General features: G+C 41.9%; 1 protein-coding gene across 4 annotated transcripts in view; it reads right to left on the bottom strand.

Annotated features, from left to right (window-relative positions):
* raraa (retinoic acid receptor, alpha a) overlaps positions 1 to 22,495 on the bottom strand; it is a 188,316-nt gene that overhangs the window by 92,024 nt on the left and 73,797 nt on the right. For all 4 annotated transcript variants that reach the window (XM_042507470.2, XM_042507472.2, XM_042507471.2 and 1 more), the window contains one exon: positions 3,523 to 4,334. In XM_042507470.2, the coding sequence (XP_042363404.1) occupies positions 3,523 to 3,676 (154 nt within the window). In that variant the 5' untranslated portion in view covers positions 3,677 to 4,334. The remainder of the gene's footprint in view (positions 1 to 3,522; positions 4,335 to 22,495) is intronic.

Raw genomic sequence — 22,495 nt, 5'->3', positions numbered from 1 at the left:
GTTTGTACCAAATTTAAGAAAATTCGTTTAGTGAAATATAATTGAGAAAAGGCAGAGGCATTACCCGAAATTATAACGCCTCTGACCACAGCTATTACTGGCACGGCGGCATTAAATGGCAGAGGAGATGCACAGCAACGACACTGTCGAGTGCCTCTGGCATGGAAAAATAAGACCCAGACAAATGAGCTCAGTTATCAGATTATCAGATTATTTCTAAGCATTCCAAAAGTATTTAGAATATGTTACTTAGTTTTAGTAATCTAACAGAATATGATACAAATTACATTTAAGGCCATGTGTTCAGTAATCTGTAGTGGAATATGCTTTCAAAGTAACTAGACTGTGTTCACATAGAAGAAAAATAAATAAATATAGATTTACAAAATGCACATTGAAGGTCCAATCAGCTTCACAGATGTAGGACAGAGCTATATTTTTAGCCAACAACACCCACAAGGACACAAACACAGGGACAAGTGCACACGCGTATACACACAGTCATGCGCGTTTAGCATTTACTGCCTGCCATGCTGAAATCCAATGCTCAGCTCTCTTGCCTCCAATCTGACATTCTGTAAATTCCTCTCATTCAAGCTCCAAACAAACTGACTCTCTCACCCCCTTCCTCAGCACCCACTCTCTTCCTTTCTCTCTTTCGTCACTGCTCAGCATTGAATGGGGTTGGTGAGGGCTTAGTTAGAGTGTGTGTGTATGTATGTGTGTGTGTGTGTTTAAAAATGTGAGAAAAAAATAGGTGTTTGAGCAAGGAGGAGTCACAGAGAAATGATCTGCCAGAGAGGGGGATAGGAGAGGGAGAAAGGAGTGAAGGTGGTGTGGTTTGTGTTACAGTGTGTATGGAAGGAGACGCATGTGTTTCTGTTGGTGTAAGTGTGTGTGTGTGTGTGTGTGTGTGTGTGTGTGTGTGTGTGTGTGTGTGTGTGTGTGTAAGAATGTGTGAATTATGCCTGCAGTTATCTGCATGCAAGGAGGAGCAGGAGAGAAAGAGAAAGTGAGCCAGCATGAAGGGCAAAGATTGTGCTTATGTTTCTATGCGTGTCTGCGTGCCTGCGTGCCTGCATGTATGTGTGTGTGTGTGTGTGTGTGTGTGTGTGTGTCTGTATGTGTGTAGTCGTGCTCGTCAGGAAGCTGTGGTGTCCCTGGATCTCCAGTGTTTACAGACAGGAAATGTTTGTCCAGGCAAAAGGGAAGGAACCTTGCAGCCCCGCATGGCAAACACTGGGAGAGTGGCCACACACACACACACACACACACACACACACACATGTAAATATTCAGAAGCACACACACATACACTTGCAACAGTGTTAAAAAAGGAATCTGACGGGAGCTGCCATGTTTGTGAGTGAGGTGGGGTATCTGGTAGTAGGGAAGTGGGAGTGACTGGGCAGGGAGCTAACTGTACTTCACTTCCCTCTGCACTGACTGCCAACGCAAACTCCAGCAGATAGAAAGTCAATACACTGACCCCTCCTGAACCTGTGTGAGAGAGGCCACGGTCTATCAGGCCCGTCCACACCAATACACACACATACACACACACACACACACACACACACTACGGCTGTACATCTGCACCACCAACTGTATTCCTTTAGTTCATATTTCTGCTGCTGCCACAACCACTTAATTGATTATCTAGCCGTCTGTCGATGTTGCCCAGTCTGCTATGAGATGCAGGGATTGTACAAGTATAATGTTTCACTGGATTTCAAAGCACCTTTGGGGTTCTGATTAGTAGTCAGTGATGGTGGTGCATTTACATATATTTATTCCGCTGCATACTTCCACTTCACTACATTTTAGCAGGCAATATCTTATTGAGCTGCACATTAAGATTTTGCACACTGAACTCCTTGAGGTCTTATTTTCTTGAAATAAAAAAAAATCTGCCAGCGCCCTGAGATCATGTCAACCACTTTCCAATACAAATTAACCCGTTTCAAGAATTTTAGAGTCAAATCGAGACTCAGTGTGTGACTTGGTGTGAACTGCCAGTATGAGGTGTCATTTTTCTTAATTTTAGAGCTTTTACTGCTGCCACAGTGTGCCACATTCAAGATATTCAGAATCACCTCTGGTAGATTCTTGAAACAAGGTGAGATTTATTGAAATTATCTTATCGCACTGGCAGATTTTTTAACTTTCACCTCACATGAGGATTTTCCTCTAAATCGAAACATATAATCAAACTGTAAAATATGTATATTTATAGATTAAACTAGTGATAATACACAAGACCTACTGCAACATTAAAATATTGTTTATAGTTTAAAGCATGAGTAATAGGGATGTCAGCTTTAATTAATTTTGCTTTCAATATCCTGACATCTATTAACCTTCATCTATCTGATTACTTTTTAACCCTAACCCTAACCCAAAGGCTGAAGGGGCGTTTGTGGCTTAAAATTTAGCCAATTACTCACAGGCAGCATAGAGGAGGACTGGAAAGTTGGCACAACACAGCAACGCTGTTGGGACGGGTAATCACTGAATGAGCTACCTCAGTTAGCTAGCACATACCAGACACAGTTGGTTTACAGTGCAGTGAACTTACAGAGCAGCAAAATTGACCATCTGTAAAAATATTTTCTGTGGTTAACCAGTTAATGGTTGTTGACATCCTCATCCCTAATCATAAATTATATCATAAAAATTCTGAAAGCAGTTGTACATAACAAGGTCCTTAAATACATACATACAGTATGTTATGATGATAAAACCTATGTAATTGTGCCTATGTATAATCTACTATGCAGGATTTATAACAGTGTTTTGATGTGGTGGTATTATTATAAGAGTAACTCTTCCAGCTTCGGGGTTATCAGGTCTTCTTTTGTATAAATGAATATGCTGCAGAACAGCTTTTCATTTCTTATTAAAAAAAAAAAGTACTATTCACATTGACTTAAATAACTAACTTTGCAAGTCAGTTCTGAAGTTTTTGATGGATTGTATAAAGGAGTTGTAGCATGAAGGTTGGCTGCAATGATAGTTTGTGTGAGATTTATTTTAGGAACGCTTGCCAAATTTGTGTTCCCCAAATAAACAATGCTCCATTCTAGCTGTCCTGCCTCACTTCCTTGTGATCTACACTGACATTTCCATGTCGGTCTGTGTATGCTGATGTGTGTGGGCTCGTAAATTAAGGACAGCGCTGGAGGCGATGTGGGTGTGTGCGTAGCTGCTGTGCTCTGTTTACCAACACACACATCTTTCAAATATGAACGATCTAAACAGGATGAAAGTGTCCTTTTACCGGCAGGCTCAAAGACAGCAGCATATGTACACGTACACATGCACACAGTGGGGGAGCTATACAGAAAATCATGTGCCACAGCCGCACAGGTAAATCCAGGACACACACGAAAAGGAAAGTGAATCTTCCTGTTCCCACCTCCTGTCACTGAGCAATCAGCCTGCACAATAGCCACAGCATGGCACAGTCCTCTGAAACGTGAACCGGTACAGGGCAAGAAAAAAGGTATAAAGTTTACTTACTGGCTGGTGAGGGGGTGCTGTACCCACTGATGGGCAGTCCTGCCAGGGCTGGAGGCGACAGGCTCCCCAACATGTGGGGGAAGAAGTAGGAGTAGGTGGGCATGGGGAAGCCGTTGAGGTGGGGGCCCGGCAGCGGGTTGCCCTTCCCAGCCATGATGGCTCAGTCCACCTCCAGTCACAAACAGACCTCACTGAAAAACCCCCTTTACAAGATCAAACAGAGCCAAAGAGGAGTCAGTGTGGATTCCTGTACTGGTTTAATCCCCCATAGGGACACTGCATGAGTAGATATTCCAAAAGTATGCCAAAGGCTGAAAAAAAAATCCTTATGGTTTGAAAACTTGAGTGCTGGTGTCCTTAAAATGGCCACCAGGACCAAAATCCCGTTGGTTTAGTGAATGTGTGTGTTACTGAAGAAACCAAGATCAAAAAGAGACATTGGGTAGAAGTATAAAAGAGTACTGTAGAGTGTATTATCCTTCCTTTCTCTAGTATTGTGAAGCAAGCTGAAAGGCCTTATTTGTGAGAGGTGTTGGGGAGGCTGGAAACTAGCACGGCCATTCCTTATCTTCAAGATGAAGAGGGGCGAAACAGACAGAAGGCAAGTTGAGTCAAGAACAGGTGACTTTGATGACTGCAGTCGGGAGTGGTGATAGTGGCGATAGGGGTGTTAGTGGTTGTAATGCTTCCAAGAGAGCGTTGATTCACTGTTCTGCTGCAGAGCGCTCCTTGGGAATGGGCTGATCACATGATGCCAAGACAAAGCTCTCCTCCTAGGATGGGCCTCCTCTTCGTAGCTGAACAGCCTCTGCCTGAGAAAAAAAAACAGAGAGAGAGAGAGGGAGAGAGATCATTTAGTGCTTCAATGACAAGGTAAAGAGATCGTTTCCCTTTGTACTTAAGTGCTTGAGCAAAACAGTTCTTTTCTTTGACACTAATTAATGGTAATGTCTCATCTGAAATGTTACAAAAACACCCCCTCCGCCTTAATTATCTAATGGAGTGTTAAAACTGCGAAGAGAGCAGTGGGTGTGTGATGTCTCCTCGCAGCTTTGTGCACTCACACACATGCTCATTAACAGTGACAGTCTACAAATACTGCGGGAGACAAGCCAAAACATAAATGAAGAGAGCAACACAAAAGAAAACTTTGCTAATTACACCAGTTGCTGGAGCCAGAGGTGAGACCCAAGGCGCTGTTCTGGGACCACTAGAGATTTCTACTGCTCTTCCAAATTAAGAGCAAGAGACATATAAACAAACCTGTAACCATCACAGAAAGCACAAGCACACACAAGGGCACTGACAACTATACACCCGCAGAACACAATTATCATAAAACGGTACACAAGCACCACAATATATACAAGAGTAAGGGAGAAGCTGTTATTCAAAACAGCCTGTCATAACATGAGTGTTACTTCTTTTTTTACTGTAATGACCCTTTAATGAGTCAGTGGATGTAATGTGCAGCAGTAAAAATAAAACCATTGCAACACACACACACAAACTACACTCAAAAAAGCAGGAGGAATGTGTCTTTGCATGAACAGTGTTGCTCAGGAATGTGGCACTCTAGCATGAATCACACTAGGACATCATGGATGAACTCCTGTAAAGAGAGAGGGGTCAAGTCAGACATGTTTGTGTACCTGTTCCCACTTGAATGGTGTACATAAAGCATGGGGGTATGACAGGTGAGCAGGGCAAACTGGTGTCAGCCATGTGACAAATTAAAGGAAAAACTGACATAAAGTGATTCACCACATGCAGGCAGAGCAGCTTCAGTGCTGCTTATCACAAAAAGGACGCTGAACTGTACTGGAGGGATGGACTCAATTTTTTTCAAACGATATTCTCTCATTGGTGCTTTAAGACACCTTTCTCAAGTATTTAAGCCTTTGAACCCTGAGCAAAGGCAATGAGCAACTTTGTAAGAAATGTTTCACAAATTGCAAGAAATTGATACATTTAGAAAATTACTTTTAAAACTGGCTAGGGAAAATATATAGGGGAAAAGAAGCTGGTCACGTATGTGGAGCCCTGATGTCTCTTCATCAGATGGAGAGCTGATTTTATGGGCTTGGCCTTCTATTAGCCGCCTTATTTTTATTGATCATTGCCAAAGTGCTCTCCTGCAGCCCTGTTGTGGTGAGTTGGTGTTTGCGGTGGTCAGGGCTTGTGGGCTGGACACTGTGCTTGTATTAGGCCGAAAGCTTTTACAGCATTTTTTATAGCCCAGGGGAGTTGGATATAGTTTTATTTGCTTTTAAAGCCCCTCTCTCCTGAGTAGCCACCTATTAAAACCAAAGAGAGTTAAGAGTTAAGGTAACATACTAGCAATGGGCTCTAAGATATTATTTCTTGTTCCATAATGCATAGTAACATACAACCATTACCATTCTGAAATGTAGCCTTGATACACTCTACATTGCACATTGGTGCGGTCATGTAAAATGCATCAGCATTGTCAGAAATATACACCAAAGTGATGTAAAGCTATATATATTTTAATGCAACACCCAGAGGCCACAGATGCTGAACTCGGCCTTTCAATGAGGAACTACAACTCACTGGGACACTAGGAGAACCCAGAGGCTGGAAATGGGTCACTTCCTTCACCATTACCATTACAGCGACTAGTGTGGGCACCGCAAGAGGCCATTCTGAACAATAAGCAACATCAAACATTACCGTGCACTTACACCAGCAGCAACTTTGTTGTAGTGTACCCACAGCTAATTCTTTTTACTGATGCTGCAGTAAATAGACGGGGATATTGTTGTTTACTACAAAGGAAGTGGCTGCAGCACAACAGTGCCTTTACCATATTTTACACTGGATGGGAGCAAACTAGTGGGACCTAAAGGCAGTTTAGTTTCTACTCATGTGACTTTAGATTCAAACTTTGAAAATGAGAAACATCCTTCAACTGTAAGGCAGAATATCAGTGCTGTTTAAAGACACTCTGCTTTTATGAAAAGGTCACCAGACAGTAAGCGGCCAACACCTAAAATAAATGATCAAGTTCAGGTTATCAAATCATAAAGCATCTAATCCACACGTGACATAAAGTGACATAATATGAATTAAATAACTGAACCATTTTTCCTATTACACAACAGCAAAAATCTGCAATACATAAAATTAGACCTGTCAGCATTAACATGTTGATTGGGATGCGATTAAGGTCTGTACATAACAACTTTTTTTTTTTAGCACGTTAATTGACGGCCAACATTCCTGTCTCAAAGAGGCTTACTGGGCTGAGTTTTTAAGTGATAGTTCTGGATTTTTGAGATGGGGCAGTATGAGATACTTGTGTATATTAAGTGTATTACATACAGTAGCTGGCTGTCAGCGCACTTCCAATTTACAGAAACAAACAGGGTGTATACCCCACAGCTCAAATCAAAAACGTGTTTTAAAAAGGCCTTCCTAAAAAATACAACTTGAGTCAAAGTGGACTCTGTATCAAATGTGTATTCAACATGAAGTTTTGTTTCAGTCGGATCGTGTATCAGCCGCTAACAGCAGATTCTGACCCAAACAGCTGACTGGCAGCAGTCGAGAAAAGTAGTGCAGAAGGAAAAGGCTAAAGTGGTGAAAATACTCTAAATATAGCATCCACTTAGACTGATACTGATTTTTTAAAAGTAGGCCTTTTCAAGTGGCTAGAATATGTTTTTATAACGGGAACAGCTGCCCCGTCTGTTTCTGTAAACAGTGAGGTCACTTGACCTCTAACCTCAATATATCTGAATAAAAAATGGGCTCTGTGGGTACCCATAAGTCTCTCCTTTACAGACATACCCACTTAATGCTAGTCCCATGCAGGTTTCTTTTTTTTTGCGGTCATTTGATTCTTAATCAAAACAATCTAGTAAAAATTAATTTACCTTGTCAATATGGACTTCATAAAAGTTTTCAAAAGCAAAATAATGAAATTGTAAACCTGTTTTTAAAAAAATGCAATTAATCATGATTAACTTTTGAGATTCTATGATTAATCACAATTTTGAAAAATTAACTGTTTGACAGCCCTGATATTATATTTTGCAACATTTATTTTGTAGTAATTGTCCTATTTATGCAACTGATGATAGAATTTTGGGTGTATCAGTTTAAAAGTGGTTCCATTAATTATTTTCATTGCCTGTAAATATTTTTTTAATCCCAGAAATCTTTGCATAAGAATATTTAATTAATAAGGCCCATTGTCTGGAGCTGATGCATGTAAACAATATCTGACTGGTGCACCCGAAGCATTTCAAATACATTACACAATCAGAGGTCCTTTTGTGCACTCATTCATGCATACAGACACACAGAAGAACCCACTCAAAAGCCACAACAGAATGTGGACAGAAGCAGAGTGTAACTGAGCACCTGTATAATCCGGCTGCCAGCTGTGAGGACAAACACACACATACACACACATACATAATCAGAGGCACAAAAATCAGACACACACCCCAGAATGAAGAATCAAGACACAAATGAAGGCCTGTATAATCTGCTGTGAAAACTGCACACGCAACACCAGAGCTGGTTAAAGCTGCTGACATGCACTCCACATCATCCTTCCTGTCCATGTACACAAAGCAATCAGTGCTCACAAACAGCTGTGTACTCTGATCCTACATTGGATACAGAGGGCTGAAGTCTTTGCAAACAACTACAGACATGTCAAAAAACACAAACACTATGAGTGTGTAAGTGTTTATATGTGTATATATGGGCAGTATATGCAACACAAGAAAAACAAGAACCTCCTCATGGACACATCCACTCTTTTAACTTGCTCTCCTTTACACACACTAATGTTGGCAGGCAGGGTGCCTCCTGCTGTATGATGTATGTGTTCTCTATGATCGGGTTGACACACGAGATCATTGATATGAAGAAGAAGCAAAGAGACTGGTTGTGTGCATAATGTTGTACTTCTGCTGGTTTTCATTATAGCATACAGTTGTGCTAAAGTGCTGTCAAGGCCGACAAGACATGTCTCACACAATCACGCATAAGTTTCTCAGACTGATAATATACAGGCGTAAAACAAGCATAAGTAAATGGAATGAGAGCTTTTTTGTATGCCAGTGTTACATATATACATTAAAAATTTACTCCCACACTTGCTTTTTGCACTCGCAGAGATACAACTGAGACATGGACTACCATAGTCTAAAAATGGGAATAGATGGCACAGATTGTGGTGGTGCAATAGTGCAGCCTATAGAAGTGGGTAGGGACCCTGGGGCGTAGAATCAAGCCATTAAGTACATCTTTTCAGAAAGTTTCAAACAATTCCCCCGAAGACTCCATTTGTAAAGCCTTATCTGTCTCTTTAACAGTATAAAGCTAGCCTATATCTGCCGATTTCATTGCAACATACTCAAGAGCATGCAGGCAAGGTGCTGTATGGAGAGCGGCTCCTGAGGGAATGTATGTGATCACTTACAGTAGGAGGAAAAGTAAACAATCTGGGTCACTTGGTCTCAACACTGTGTTTGGAAAGTAACAGGCAAGAGAAAAGGAAGGGTCAGAGGTCACGGGGCACCAGAGACTGTAATTGGTTGTGACAGCTAACGCTGAATTAATAATCGGAAAAAGCAGCAAATGGCAGCGCAAGGTCGGGCTGTACAGCGCAGCAAACAGAGCCACAGGGGATGGCAAATGCAACGCATGACATACAGAGACACTCTGGTGTGTACGTAAAGACACAGACGTGCATGTTTGAACGTCCACACAGTTCAGCAAATACACACATACACAGTTCAAAAAGATCGCTGACAGACAGTAAACTAGACACCAGTTGCTGTTGGAGCTAGACAAAAAGCACAGGGTGATTGTTGAGATGATAACAAACAAGTATGAACACGTGCACGCATATACACCAACACTTAACACACCAAATCTATATTTCTCCTGATGACCAATTATCCGTGATTGGGGGGCAGCAAGTGTTACATATCTCTGTGTCAGGAGCAGCTGGTGGTCAGCGGCAGCAAAGCTGTACTTTAGTGTGTTGTTAATGCTATAAAGGCCAGTGAGATTAGACATGGCTATGTTAATGGTACACACAGCATGATCACAGAGAAGGGCTCCATCTAAAGTGTCTTTTAGCCACCAATAAGTGTACTTGGATGATCTCCACATCTCAGACAATACAGTCTGTTCTCCTCTAAGGAAATATTATTGCTTTGCAACCTTATTATATAATGTTAAGGGGAAAGTTAGATCCCAATTGAAAAAATAATTATTTTCCTCATGTGACAGCGCAAGATGTAAACTTTAATGGCGCCCTGAGCTGCTCTGTTAGCTAACTAAGAGGTGCTAGGCAAGCTAGCAGTAGATGCATGCTCCCTTCTGTGCATAAATATGATTGACGGGTGTAGTTCAGTAGAAAGAATATAGTTCCTATATGCTCACAAAAGGTTCTGTAAATTATCTAGAGTAACCAGATCATGATTTCTTTTAAATATACATTGCTGCTGAGTTTTTCAGATGTATTTTTTGGTGCTTTGTGAACAACAAGCCCAGTGCCACACAGTTCCATTATATTCAAGAGAAGGCAGACATCTTTATGGCCAATATTTCCAACTGTGATTGATAAATAGCACTACAGGTGAGAGGAAAAATATGTATTTTTGCTTTTGCAGTGAACTGTCCCTTTAAGTGTAACCACTGAGCTGATTATTATGGCATTGCTCAGAGATGTGTATTTCAACTTACAATGGCCTGGGAAAACAAATATTGAAGAATAATAAACACAGCATTGCGTCAATTGCTGTCATGTTGTTTTATGGTACCTGCTACTTTATTAATGTTGCTCCTTTCCTGTTGGCATGTCATTTGAATCTCTCCAACATGCTGCACCTGCTGTTTTAAATGACAGACATGCTGCTTCTGATTTACTGACTCTTGTAATTGCCTATGGTATTTCCACCATGATGACATAGTATGTTAACATATAAGGTTGATACACAGACGACTGAGACTTTCTCTATAATGGCCTCATGATAAAACCCACACAAATTTGCACAAAAGCCTCTCCACGGGGAAGGCTACAGGCTGCTAGCTCAGAGTGGATGACAGTCTTTAACGGCACGGAGTGGGCTCAGACTCCAGCCTGTATGGCTTTGCAGTGTTGCACATAATGGAAGTCGTTCAAGCACGATGCATTGAAATTTTTATGAGGACAGCAGTGTGGGTGGATGTAAACGTCAGAAGTCAGATGTGACATTGCGGGAGGGAATGCACATATGTGCACGCATGAATGTGTGCACATTTAAGTGCGTGTGTGTGTGTTGCGTGTGCAGCGATATGCATGTGCGTTTATATCAACAAGTGTCTGAGCGTATAGGTGCTGTGTGCACTCACGCATGCAACCTGCACGTGTGTGTGTGTGTGTGTGTGTGTGTGTGTGGGTGGGTGGGTGCGCTTATTAATGTGTGCCCAAGTCATGTCCTAAATCCCATTTGCATGTCATCTTATTGCCCTGGGGAGTCTCTTACAGTACGCTGCATTTACTGTACATTACTAGCTTGGATGGGTTTTGCATAAAGACTAGACCACATCTGCGGCGGTGATGGAGGGGGGGTGGAGGCAGAGTGGGTCACTTTGACACGTCACAAACAGGACTTCAGCTGATAGATGTGAATTATTTAGGTCAGAAAAGGTAATGCGAGGCCAGTGAGAAGCCCGGGAGTCAGAGATGCCACTAACAGTTTGCACTACCTTATTTTGGACTACCTTCTTACTAAAATATGGTGGAGATGTATGAAAAAAAGCATAGTTGGACGAATTCCCAAAACTAGCCTGAGTAACATGTGATAGAGAATCTTAAAGACAAACAGTATTCTTTAGTTATGCAGTAAATGAGTACTTTGAGGAATTTTAATTGTTAAAATCAATGTTTTTCCTAATTTTACAAGATCTGTTGCAAGTGCAACTTGCTTTTTGACCTAGACACAGACAACACCGGCACACCTGCAACATGAGGCAACGCAACAGTCTGCCTTTGTCGTCACGACTTTTTAATGCCAGATTGGCATGTCTAACTTTCATGGTTTAAAGAACTGCATGTACCTCCAGTGTCTGATCCATGATTGCATGGATTTATCCTCATCTCTCATTCTACAGCACAACAACATCCATCTGTTTCCATAAACTTTTTTATGCAAAAACTGTTACGCATTAATAAAAGTACAGTCACCATTTCAAACATTTGTCAAAAAAAATGGTATCCAAACAAAGAAAAATAGCTGATTTAATTCATTTTATCTCTACACCATTAGTATGCAACAGAGATCACACTGCATGTTGGATTATTTCTTAATCTCTTACTTTGAGATAAGTAAAGTATCAAAGAAATTCAAGCTCCTACTCACTAACTAACCCCAAAATACTTCCATCTCAGTGCTCATTTCACCTGTGTGCCTTCAAGATGGTCAGTAGCTTAGAGAGCAAGAGATGGGAGCTACTTCTCAATGACAGCCAGAAAAGTGCGGTGCAAGAAGGCTAAAGGGTGCTAAGTGCACATCCAGGACGGCGAGAGTCCTCAGCCGTTTTGCCAAGGCCCCCTGTGGGGTGAATCCACTTGTCAGCGAAGCGGACTGGGTGACATTTCTACTTCACCTCAGAAAGGTCAGCCTTTAATTATCTCAAATGCCAGCAAGCACTGCACCTGCAAAAAATAAACCCAGGGATGAGCTGTGTGTGTGTGTGTGTGTGTGCGCGCGTGCGTGCGTGCGTATGTGGTGTGTATAAGATGGTAGCCTGCTTCCTTCACACATAATGAGCGCTACTGTGGCTGTCCGTGCAGAACTGGACCATCTGCCCACCTGCATGCATGCATGCATATAGGCCCATAAACACACGTTCACAGCCAAACCATGACAGATGCACACCCACACACTAACTGTGTCAACCAAAGTCAATAAAACCTACAACTAAAGTCACCCGCGAACCCGCCCCTTAAATAAAGAGTATCACATGAAGACGGTTAAATCCCAGGAACACCGGCAGCTTCTAAGAATGTCTGTGTAAAAAATAGGCTGCCGACAGTGTAGGTAGACAGATTATAGACCTATAGATAGAAGAGTAGCATGGGCCTGTGCTTCTGCTAAATATGGGTCAGCTATGTGACGCACAACTGAGATCTACTCTCTCTTTATCAATATCAAAACTCAACAGCCATGAATCAGGGGAAGTAGGCGTTTTTGTCAAGATTAGGCGTTAAGCAAGCCAAATTATTTCCGGTGAGAACGTAGTTGGTGTCAAAACTGCAGGCATATCTGGCAGGGCATGACATGCGGTGTTTGCTTTTCAGCCACTCACTGTAGCTATTCAGCTTGGTCAATATTTGCAGGGGGCTATGGTAACAGAAAGCTCCCACACCCGCATAAACACACTGCCCTGTACACTTAACACTCAGCCTCACACATGCACAAAAAAACCAACACTCTGCCCAGAAAGTCCCACTCGCGCTCAAAGGAGGTCGGAGAGACAAAGGGCCATAGATCATCGGTGAGGACGGCGTGCGGCGAGCTCCTTGTGTCCAGGTTTTTCCGGCATTTTTCACTCGCTCTGAGAAAACACGGAGGGCCGGTCCCTATTGTTTACACAGCTGGCTCCATGGAAAGGATTGCTTAATATGAAATATGAAGAGAGCAGGGAGGTTGGAGGGAGAGAGAACTGGGAAGAAAAGAGGGAATGGAGCCAAGTGAGAGGGGTGGGAGGGGATAACAGGCCATCGCAGAGAGGGAGTTAAAGGCTAAATGTGCTCTGGACTTGGGAAGTGAGCGATACAGATATAGGGAGAGAAGGAGGCAAAAAAAACTCAGATAGAAAACAATACAGTGTGGAAGCAAAATGGCAAATCTGGGAGGAGAAGAAGAGCACACGCAGAAGGTCCGGGGAGACGAAATGAGGAGCAAAGTGAGAGCAAACAGAACATGGAGCAGAAAGCCCTGAGGTTTCCTCGTGGTGAGGGAAGTCATGCCTCCTGCGGTCTGGGGTCTGTAGCGCATGTTATTCTTTCCCAACAGTTACACACTGCTTCCACTCGTTCAGCCGTGCCTCACCAACCCTCCGGTACTGTGCTGGCAGCCCGTTGCTTCCTCAGCTCCTTCACTTAGCTCCTTTTTATCTGACAAACCCTCAGGCTGTCCTCAAGTTTCTCTGAAAGGTTACTTGGATTTGTTTAAAAAAATGGTGCAATAGATGTCTGTGTTCTCTCAAAAGGGACAGAGAACACGAGGACGACAGTTACGAGAATGATGGACTTATGTGTGTTTTCTTTAACAGAAGGAGCAAATGTCTTTTTTATTTTGTAATTTTGTAATTCGCTTTGTAATGTCATTTTTAAAAAGGATGTAAGAGCAGTCCATTGGGGTGGCTCCTTCAGTCCACCTCAAACCCTGTTCCAGTTAGCGGGAGAGGCCCTGCATAAATGAAGTCCATATTTCTGAGCAGGACTCCAACAGACTCAACACACCCCGCCCGCTGACACACACAGACAGACACACACACACACACACACACACACACACACACACACACACACACACAAACAGAATATCTACAGTCAAAACACTTAAACTGTCATATTCTATGTGCATAAACATAGGAGGGCGCATGCACCTTTACATCACTCACAATTCTCATAAGGGAACAAAACACAGCTGGCTCAAGACGATGCTTCATTTTTCCTCGAGCCAACACACATGAATCAACTGTGCGTGTGTGTGTGTGTGTGTGTGTGAAATCACTACTTCAGCATATGTCTTTGTGTCTGTGCTGCGTCACCTTCATGCACCTATCCAGGATATCAGGCTAACAATGTTATGCCAAACACTTCGGTACATTTCAACACAGAAGATCCAATGATAAGAGAGCGAGTGACGCACTAAAGCTCAGGGCCCCTTCCTGTTTATGCCGCCACTCGACCCGCTGAAGGATCAAACAAGATCTGCTCCTCTGAGCGGGTGTGCCCTCTTAAAAAAAGACACTCTGCGGTTCCTCCAGGCAACTCAATACGAGTATGATTTTTTTTTTTTAAGTGCAGAGGAAACTGCTTATAGTGATCACATCTGTCCGGTTCAAACTGATCACTATAAGTAGATGAATTTATAACCAATTTTTTTTTCTTAATTTCTCATGCAGATTACCATCTAATTGTCATTTGTATATTTGTAACGTGAAAAAGGAATGCAAGAGACAGCTTTGCTATTAACTAAATTTTATTGACTGTTTCAAAATAGAGTACAGCTGTTTCATTACGTGAGCACGCATTATTGATCAGGCTTCAAACAACAGTGCTTTCTCCATGCACATTTTCTTTTCTTTCTCCATCACTGCAATGTCAAAGAGCTAATATTGACGATAAAGACTGACTGTTGAGTCGCCTCATGTTGCCTGTGTCCCAGCCACTGCAAAGACTATGGCCACTTAGCGTGTATGTTCCTGGTCTGTCGTGACAGAAAATAACACTCCACACCAGCAGGCAGTGGTAATCTGTGTTCATCATTTAAAAAGGGAAACTACAAGACAGACGGATTCAATACGCTATTTAATCGCTTAGCATTTTAAAGAACAAATGATATTTACAATGCACTAGCAAACATTAACACAAGCAACTGTGAACCATGTCTGCTTAAGAGCTCAAAGGCAAAGGCTCAGGCCCTCTTGACTTGAGCTGTTTGTTCGTTTTCTCACTTACGTTTTTCTTCTCATGCACTGAGCTAAACTGACCAGCTACTCTGTTTCTGATGCTGATTCAACATGTTGAATCGACCACAAAACAGGCAACGAGGGCCAACTAGTGACAACGGTGGGGGACACCCTGCAAAAACTAGGACGACTATTGCTTACCGACATTGGCCAAAGGCAGACCATCAGCTTGGTGTGTCAGGGCCCTTAAGTTTCAAGGAAACTACACTTTTTCTACGGAGAGAAACACAAGCCTCAGGCAGCTACCTGGAAGCAGACAGGTTACCACAGGGCAAGTACATGATACATGAAAAGACCCTAAATGAACACTTTAAACACACAATATGACAACTATACACTAATTGCTTAAACTGCATGTGCATAGGCCCGCGCTTTTTGAGTCCATTTAAGTGTTTGATCACTGTAACTCTGATCACTATATGTAGTTTACATTGTATATAATCAGATAGTACTGGTATAAAAACAAGGTAATTATAATTCAAAACCAATGTCAATTATTGCTTTATTTAGACGTAAGCATCTAGAGTGTGTTTATACATAAATCTGTGTGTTCTTGGTGTTAAGCATTGTGTGTGTGTCAAGCAAAAAGCTGGTTTGACTCACCAGCCTAAATGTCACTGTATTTCCAGAGGGCCTGTTAGCGTCTTGTTTACAGAAGGCTAAATTCAATTACCAGAATCATCTACCACAGTGTGTAACGGTGTGTACATCTGCATATTCACAGGGCTTCGTCTGCTTTCACACTGACAGTGACACAGTAAAGAAATGCTTGAGGGCATGAAGGCTGACCGGAGATAAGCCACCACAACACACACTCAAGGACAGATACCTATGTGGCTCATTTGTTTAAGCATGGCCTTCATGCTTAAACGTCTTTGTTATAGGCTTGCTGCTGTCAGTGAAATAACTAAAAAAACAAAGAAAAAACACTAGTCACGCTGCACTTACGGTTTACATCCATGTCTGAGAAAACATGGACGCTTCACAGACAGAAGATCTATACAATCAACAGAGTCTAAAGGTTATTATTGAGTTATGGCCAAAAACAGGTTTTCTGAGGTCACCGTGACCTTGAGCTTTGAGCTTCAATCACCAGATTGTAATCAGTTCATTCTCAAGTCCAAATGGACGTTTATGCCAAATTTGAAACTCCCTCAAGGCTATCCTCAGATACTACGGTAGATAGTGCGGATATGATGGATGTGAGGTCACAGTGACCTTGATGTTTGAACTTGAAATTCTAATCAGTTTATTGTTGAGTCCAAGTAAATGTGTCAAATTTGAATAAATTCCCTCAAGGTGTTCTTGAGATGTTGCTTTCACACAAGGGAGACCAATGTAAAGTCACTATGACCTTGACCTCTGACCACCAACATCTAATAACTTTATCCTTGAGTCTACTCGAACATTTGTGCCAAATTTGAAGAAATTCCCTCAAGGTGTTCATTAGATATTGCGTTCACAAGGACGAGACAGACTAGGTTGCAGTGACCTTGACCTCTGACCTATGACCACCAAAATCTAACCAGTTCATCCTTGAGTCCAAGTGGACATTTGTGCTAATTTTGAAGAAATTCCCTCAAGGAACTCTTGAGTTGCATTCAAAAGAAAAGGCCAGATGAACAGACGGAGAAAACCAAAAACATAATGTTTCATAAAAAAACAATACTTGTGAACACATGCAGGTAAGTGTCACTAAGGTAACAATAAGAAAGTCCATTTTTAATGACTCTCCACACTATCAACAAAAACAATTGATCTGCTCCTTTCATACTGAAGGCCTGACTCTACTGTTGGTCACTTTCAATGAATGCTGCCTTATGAACCTTGGAGGCCAATCTTAAGTACCCAGAGACAACTGCTCTATGTTTTTTGAATGGAAGTGTGCCTGACAATGTGAGAAAATAGACCAGTATCGGTAGCGTGCAACAGTCCAGCAGTCAGTAATGTTTCTCCCCACATATCAATACGAATTGAAATTTCAGTGTCAGCTGGGTGCTGCTGTGTGTGATCATCAGCTATTTATCAACGTGGACACATGTCGGACAACAGCATCCAACGCTACAGCCTGTTGTTGTGGTACAGTCTGCAGTTTTGGCCCCTGAGCAAACTACCCTTCACACTGCATGTCATTCTTCCCCCTGGAGGGGAGAGGCATATTTCCATAGCTCGTGACCGGTGCCATCAGCAAGACGAGCAGGCCAACATGAGCAGTATGTGGGGCAAAGTGACATCACCTGCCGGCTGTGTGTGTGTATTCATGTGTGTTTGTGTTTACATGAAACAGTGGAGAGGCGACAGGGGTTTGTGGGTTAGGGCAGACGCATATGGACAGTACTGAGTGGTGGTCAACATGACCTCTCTGGAACACGCTCGCATGAGCTAAAATACATAGTGTGTTTATGCGTTTGAAACTGTATTGCCTGACGATGCCCAAAGGTCACTGTAGAAATACCAAAGCTGTGAGATTTAGAATATAAATGAAAACACACACACAATATATACACATTTTATATATATCTATATTGGAGATATATATATATATATATATATATATATATATATATATGGACAAATACCTCTAGTATCTGGGAGCATGCAAAGCAATGTTCAGATGTAAAAAACACAACAGCTGGATTCAGCTTACAACCTGTTTAGTAAGAGATTTCACAACCAGAACGACCTTATAGTACACTTATTTGTACATATTCCTTTACATTAAAGGTATACTATGCAGGAATTTCCTAAAAAATTGATAGACCTTTAAATAAGTAATCCTTGTCAATCATCACTTATGACCTACTATAAGCGTGTGGTGGTGTATTTATCTGCAGAGACTGCCCTCTGCATGGATTTTCTTCTTCTTTTGCTTTGTTTATATAGAAAGGCAAAACACTAAGCAGACAAAGCTCATTCCAAAAGGAGACTGAATCCTGGCTTTCACTTTTGCTGGTGTTTCTGTTTAACAGTAACAAACAATTTCTGCATCGTTAAATTAAGAAAGCAAGAGAAAGAGGGAATCTGAAAGAAATAAAGCGAAAGACTGTGGTTAAAAAAAGGACAGAAACAAGAAAACAACAGCCTCCCAAGAGAAAGAAAGAGAGAATGCAAACAAGAGCAAGATTGTGTCATCCTATCCACTGCTCTCTTTTTCTCATACAGACACTCTCTCAGGCACACACACACACATTCAAGGAACAAATATCAAGCATATTCCTGCCTCTCTTCCCTCGCCTGCTCTCCAGGAGTCATAAAACTCCCATTTAAAAATGCATGGGCTCCATAAGCTGCCAGACCTATCTATTAACTGTGTTATAGTGTAGCTGACTATAGCTGCTGACGGCAGCCAGGGAATGCTGCTTTCCATTAGGGGAGAGAGAGAGAGACACAGAGAGAGAGAGAGAGAGAGAGAGAGAGAGAGAGAGAGAGAGAGAGAGAGAGGGGAGGGGGATAAGAGATGAGGAATGAGGGGAAAGACAGAATTTACTCATTTTTCTTTTTCCCATGGCACTGCAATCTGATGCCTGCACGTTTGGGCATGTGGGAAAACGAGGAGGCAGTGACTTCAACATGTAAGCCTGCATAACAGTAAATATAAAACTGTATCAATGAGTGTGTTCAGTATGTATGTGTGTGTGGTTTTTGCACCTGTGCATGAGTCTGTGGCCGAGGCAAAAAGTAATTGATTCAAGTGTTTCTGGGAGATTTTCCCCAGTGTCCTTAGGCGCTCACCAGATGACTATTGATTGGTTAATTGATTGATTGGCATCCGGCCGACAGTGAGTCAACAACATCATCACTCTTCATATAGACCCAGGCACACGCTCACACACACACACACACACACACACACGCATGCGCACGGACACGGACACACACACACACACACACACACACACACACACACACACACACACACACTATCCACCCTCTGCCACTCTTGCTTACTATCATCTTTTACAACATTCAGATACTTGGTACTGCTAATTTGGGAATCGGCTGCATCTCTGAGACAAAACTTTGCACAGAATTTGTAAGCCTCAGTATCTTTAAATGATCAATGAGCTTAATGCACAAAGTGTCGATTACTGTTCAACTGTGAACGCAACTTGGCCGGCGCTCCATACACTGCTGCTATTGTAACAATGTTACATTTTTGTGTACCAATATGCTTCTTCTCCAGCAGAAAACAAGCCAACTACACGTCCCTCTTCATCAAGAGGTTTAGTGCTTGCCAGTGAAAATTAAAGCCAAACCCAGATTCGCTCTTGTTTTGGAAGAGTTTTGTCTGCTTCACATTTGGTCTCGCAATGTTTGCATTTTTTGGTGATGTGTCCGTGATTTTCACAGCTTCCTCTTGGATGTGTGCTGCTATTATCTGCACGCTGTTTTGGCTTGGGGGCTAAACACCCAGAACATCCTGCTACCTCAAGCCCCCATTCCTCGGACCACACCCATTTTGAACTTGACCTTCGTTGTGATCTGATCTAGCCACCTGTAATGTTTAGTGAATGCATATTGCACAGTTGTGACATTATTGCAATGACAATATCTGACAGACGGATAGACAGGCATACAAACAGCTTGCAAAATACTCAAAACCTCATCGTGGTTGCTACAGTTAGTGTCAACTGGACCACATTTCACCATGATGAAACACAAACAGATTCAGAAGGTGAAAACAATACCGGCAGTCCAGACGTTGTCATGGCTGGTAATAAGAAAATACAGGCTCTGAAGATAAAAATACCACCACAAACCTCTAGCAGGTCTTGTGTGTTTATTCAGAGGCATTACTTTTGTTTGAATTGATATAATTTGTTTTTTTAATCCTGCATAGTACACCTTTAAACAGTGCTTACACATTTAGAAATGGGAAATACTTTTTTGTTGGGTATTTCTTTTTAAATTCGCTCTCTGCTTCCATTTTCCAACTGCAATGTAGTTTTTCTTACCCCCCAGCCTTTTCCAACAAAGCTGCCTGCCAATCTGTGCAAGCTTCCATGTTGGCCATTAGATATAATGCAATCACATGAAAAAAAAGGAAAAAAAAGTGCTACGCTGGAGCTGTCATAGCAACTAAAAATAAAATGTGACTATTAGCCATGAAAAACAGAAAAATGGCTGTTTTCATTTAACTGAGCAACCCTCCTCACCTAAGCGTCCTTGAGCAAAACACTAAACACCAACCTGCACTTGATATGAGCATCTGCTTAATGTCTTTGAATTAAAATGTAAATGAGGTTTGGATGGTCTGGCTGATCTTCAGCATGCCACTGTGCATTTCTTCGTGATGGTGTTTTTTTTCACTCTCCTCAGCCCCACCTCCTTGTGCATGTGTAAGTCAAACATAGACTATGAAAATTAATGAGCTAGCACCTAAAGTAGTGGTGACACCTAATAACAAGGCTCCTGTCCCTTTAATGGACCATATAGACAATGTCTGTGGTATTTCAATTAACAGACAATGGGACGACATGAAATAATGACATATAGGAAGAGTTGACTGACACATGAGAATGAGACGGTAACAGCAGCACCTATCCCTTTAATGGACCATCGTGGTTAAGCGTAGACAATAGGAGATAATAGGAAACGTGAAATTATGATGTAGGCCCTGTCTAAAGGGGTGAGTGACACCTGGGAGTGAAGCTGTTACATCTTAATGCACTGCTGCCACCGGGATGAATCAGCTCCACATATGGGGGGTGGAGACCATCTGAAGGCCGCTAACAGCAGCCGCTGTCAGTCTCACATTAACCTTGAGAACAGCCAGGGGACTGTGTTCGCCCTGCTGACCTCTCTTTTCTCACACACATACACAACTCCCGTTATGTCCACATATATGACTGAAGAGTGACTCTGTGTGTGTGTGTGCACACGCACCATGTCTATCCCTCTTCCTGTGTCTTATGAGCACCATCAGTAGGATTAAATCAGTCCATCACAGGCTGCTGTAACACCATATAGGCTGTCTGTGCCAAAGTGAAATCATCTAAGCCTTTCCTGTTGCCCCCAGGGTTAGGGTCCATGTAGACCAATAATAGCATTCCCTAAGCTAATTTTGTGTACACAGATGTGCACGCGTGCGTACAAATGTCCTCATCAGCTCAGAATGGAAAACCAAGACACATTTGATGCAGCAAAATAAAAAAAAACACAACTAAATTTCCTGAGGTTTTTTTTCCATCCAATCCAAAGCTAAACAGCAATTACAGTGTCCACTGTGTCACATTCACATAGAAAAATACCACCAATTTCACTAATCTAATAAAATAAAGATAAAAGTCACAATAACTATGTTATCAACTTATAATGCAATGAATGGACAAGACGTTAAACCATTTTTGCAGACCCCAATATTGCCCGTTGTGTTCACGCATGTTTGTTTACATAAAAACCTCACATAAATTTTAGCCACACTTTGCCAGAATTCACAGCAGGGTTTCCCTAACCACTAAAAGGCTTGGGCCCAACGATTCTCTCCCGTTTTTTTTCTCCAACCTCCCCTTCTCGCGCAAGTCCAAAGAAAATGAAACAGCGTAGTTTCCAAGTAGCCAGCAGCTGCACTTTTAGAGTAGAAGAGGAACAGTCCTGATAGTCGTGAGCTTGCCAACCCCTGGCGATGAGCCAAAAAGTATTTCGTTTGTAGTTTCACCCTCCAACAACTTCATCCTCCACTCAGTAAATCCACCAGCAAATTGCTCGGCTTCCAGGCCATCAATCACCAGGAGCCAACTGAGGAACATCGTCCACCTTATGGAGGTAACTGCGGTGTTTATACTCGTCTATTAGTTGCAAAAGGCATCACTTCATTTTGTTTTTGTTGGCAAAATTTTAAGTCTCAAAATGAGTAATTTTGTGTTACTCCTTTAAAAGTACAATCAATTTATTTTTCTTGTATATTAAATTAACAGGTGTTAATTACTTTTTAAATGTTTTTCCTATCCCAGTTCTAATGTCTGAGTGCTTGTATTTGCATTATTATGCAGTTATATTATCATTATATCAGTGGCTTTTAATTGTCTCAAAATGACGATAATATTATTTAGCATAACTATTAGGACTGTGTGATTAATCAAATTTTCATTTCAATTTCAGCTTCCAACAATGACAAAAAAATGTAATTGGGCAAAAACAATTATTTTTCCACATTCCCTTTTGCAAGCGTACCCTTATTTGGTCTTGTGCCCTGAATGCAATGCACATGCGCACTTTCACCCCTCCTTCCTTTACC

Source organism: Plectropomus leopardus, chromosome 19 (assembly GCF_026936395.1).
Source record: "Plectropomus leopardus strain MGB_pleo_1.0 chromosome 19, ASM2693639v1, whole genome shotgun sequence".
Taxonomy (NCBI): domain Eukaryota; kingdom Metazoa; phylum Chordata; class Actinopteri; order Perciformes; family Serranidae; genus Plectropomus; species Plectropomus leopardus.
The sequence above is the reverse complement of the archived record's forward strand: the minus strand, read 5'-3'. Positions and strand labels throughout refer to the sequence as shown.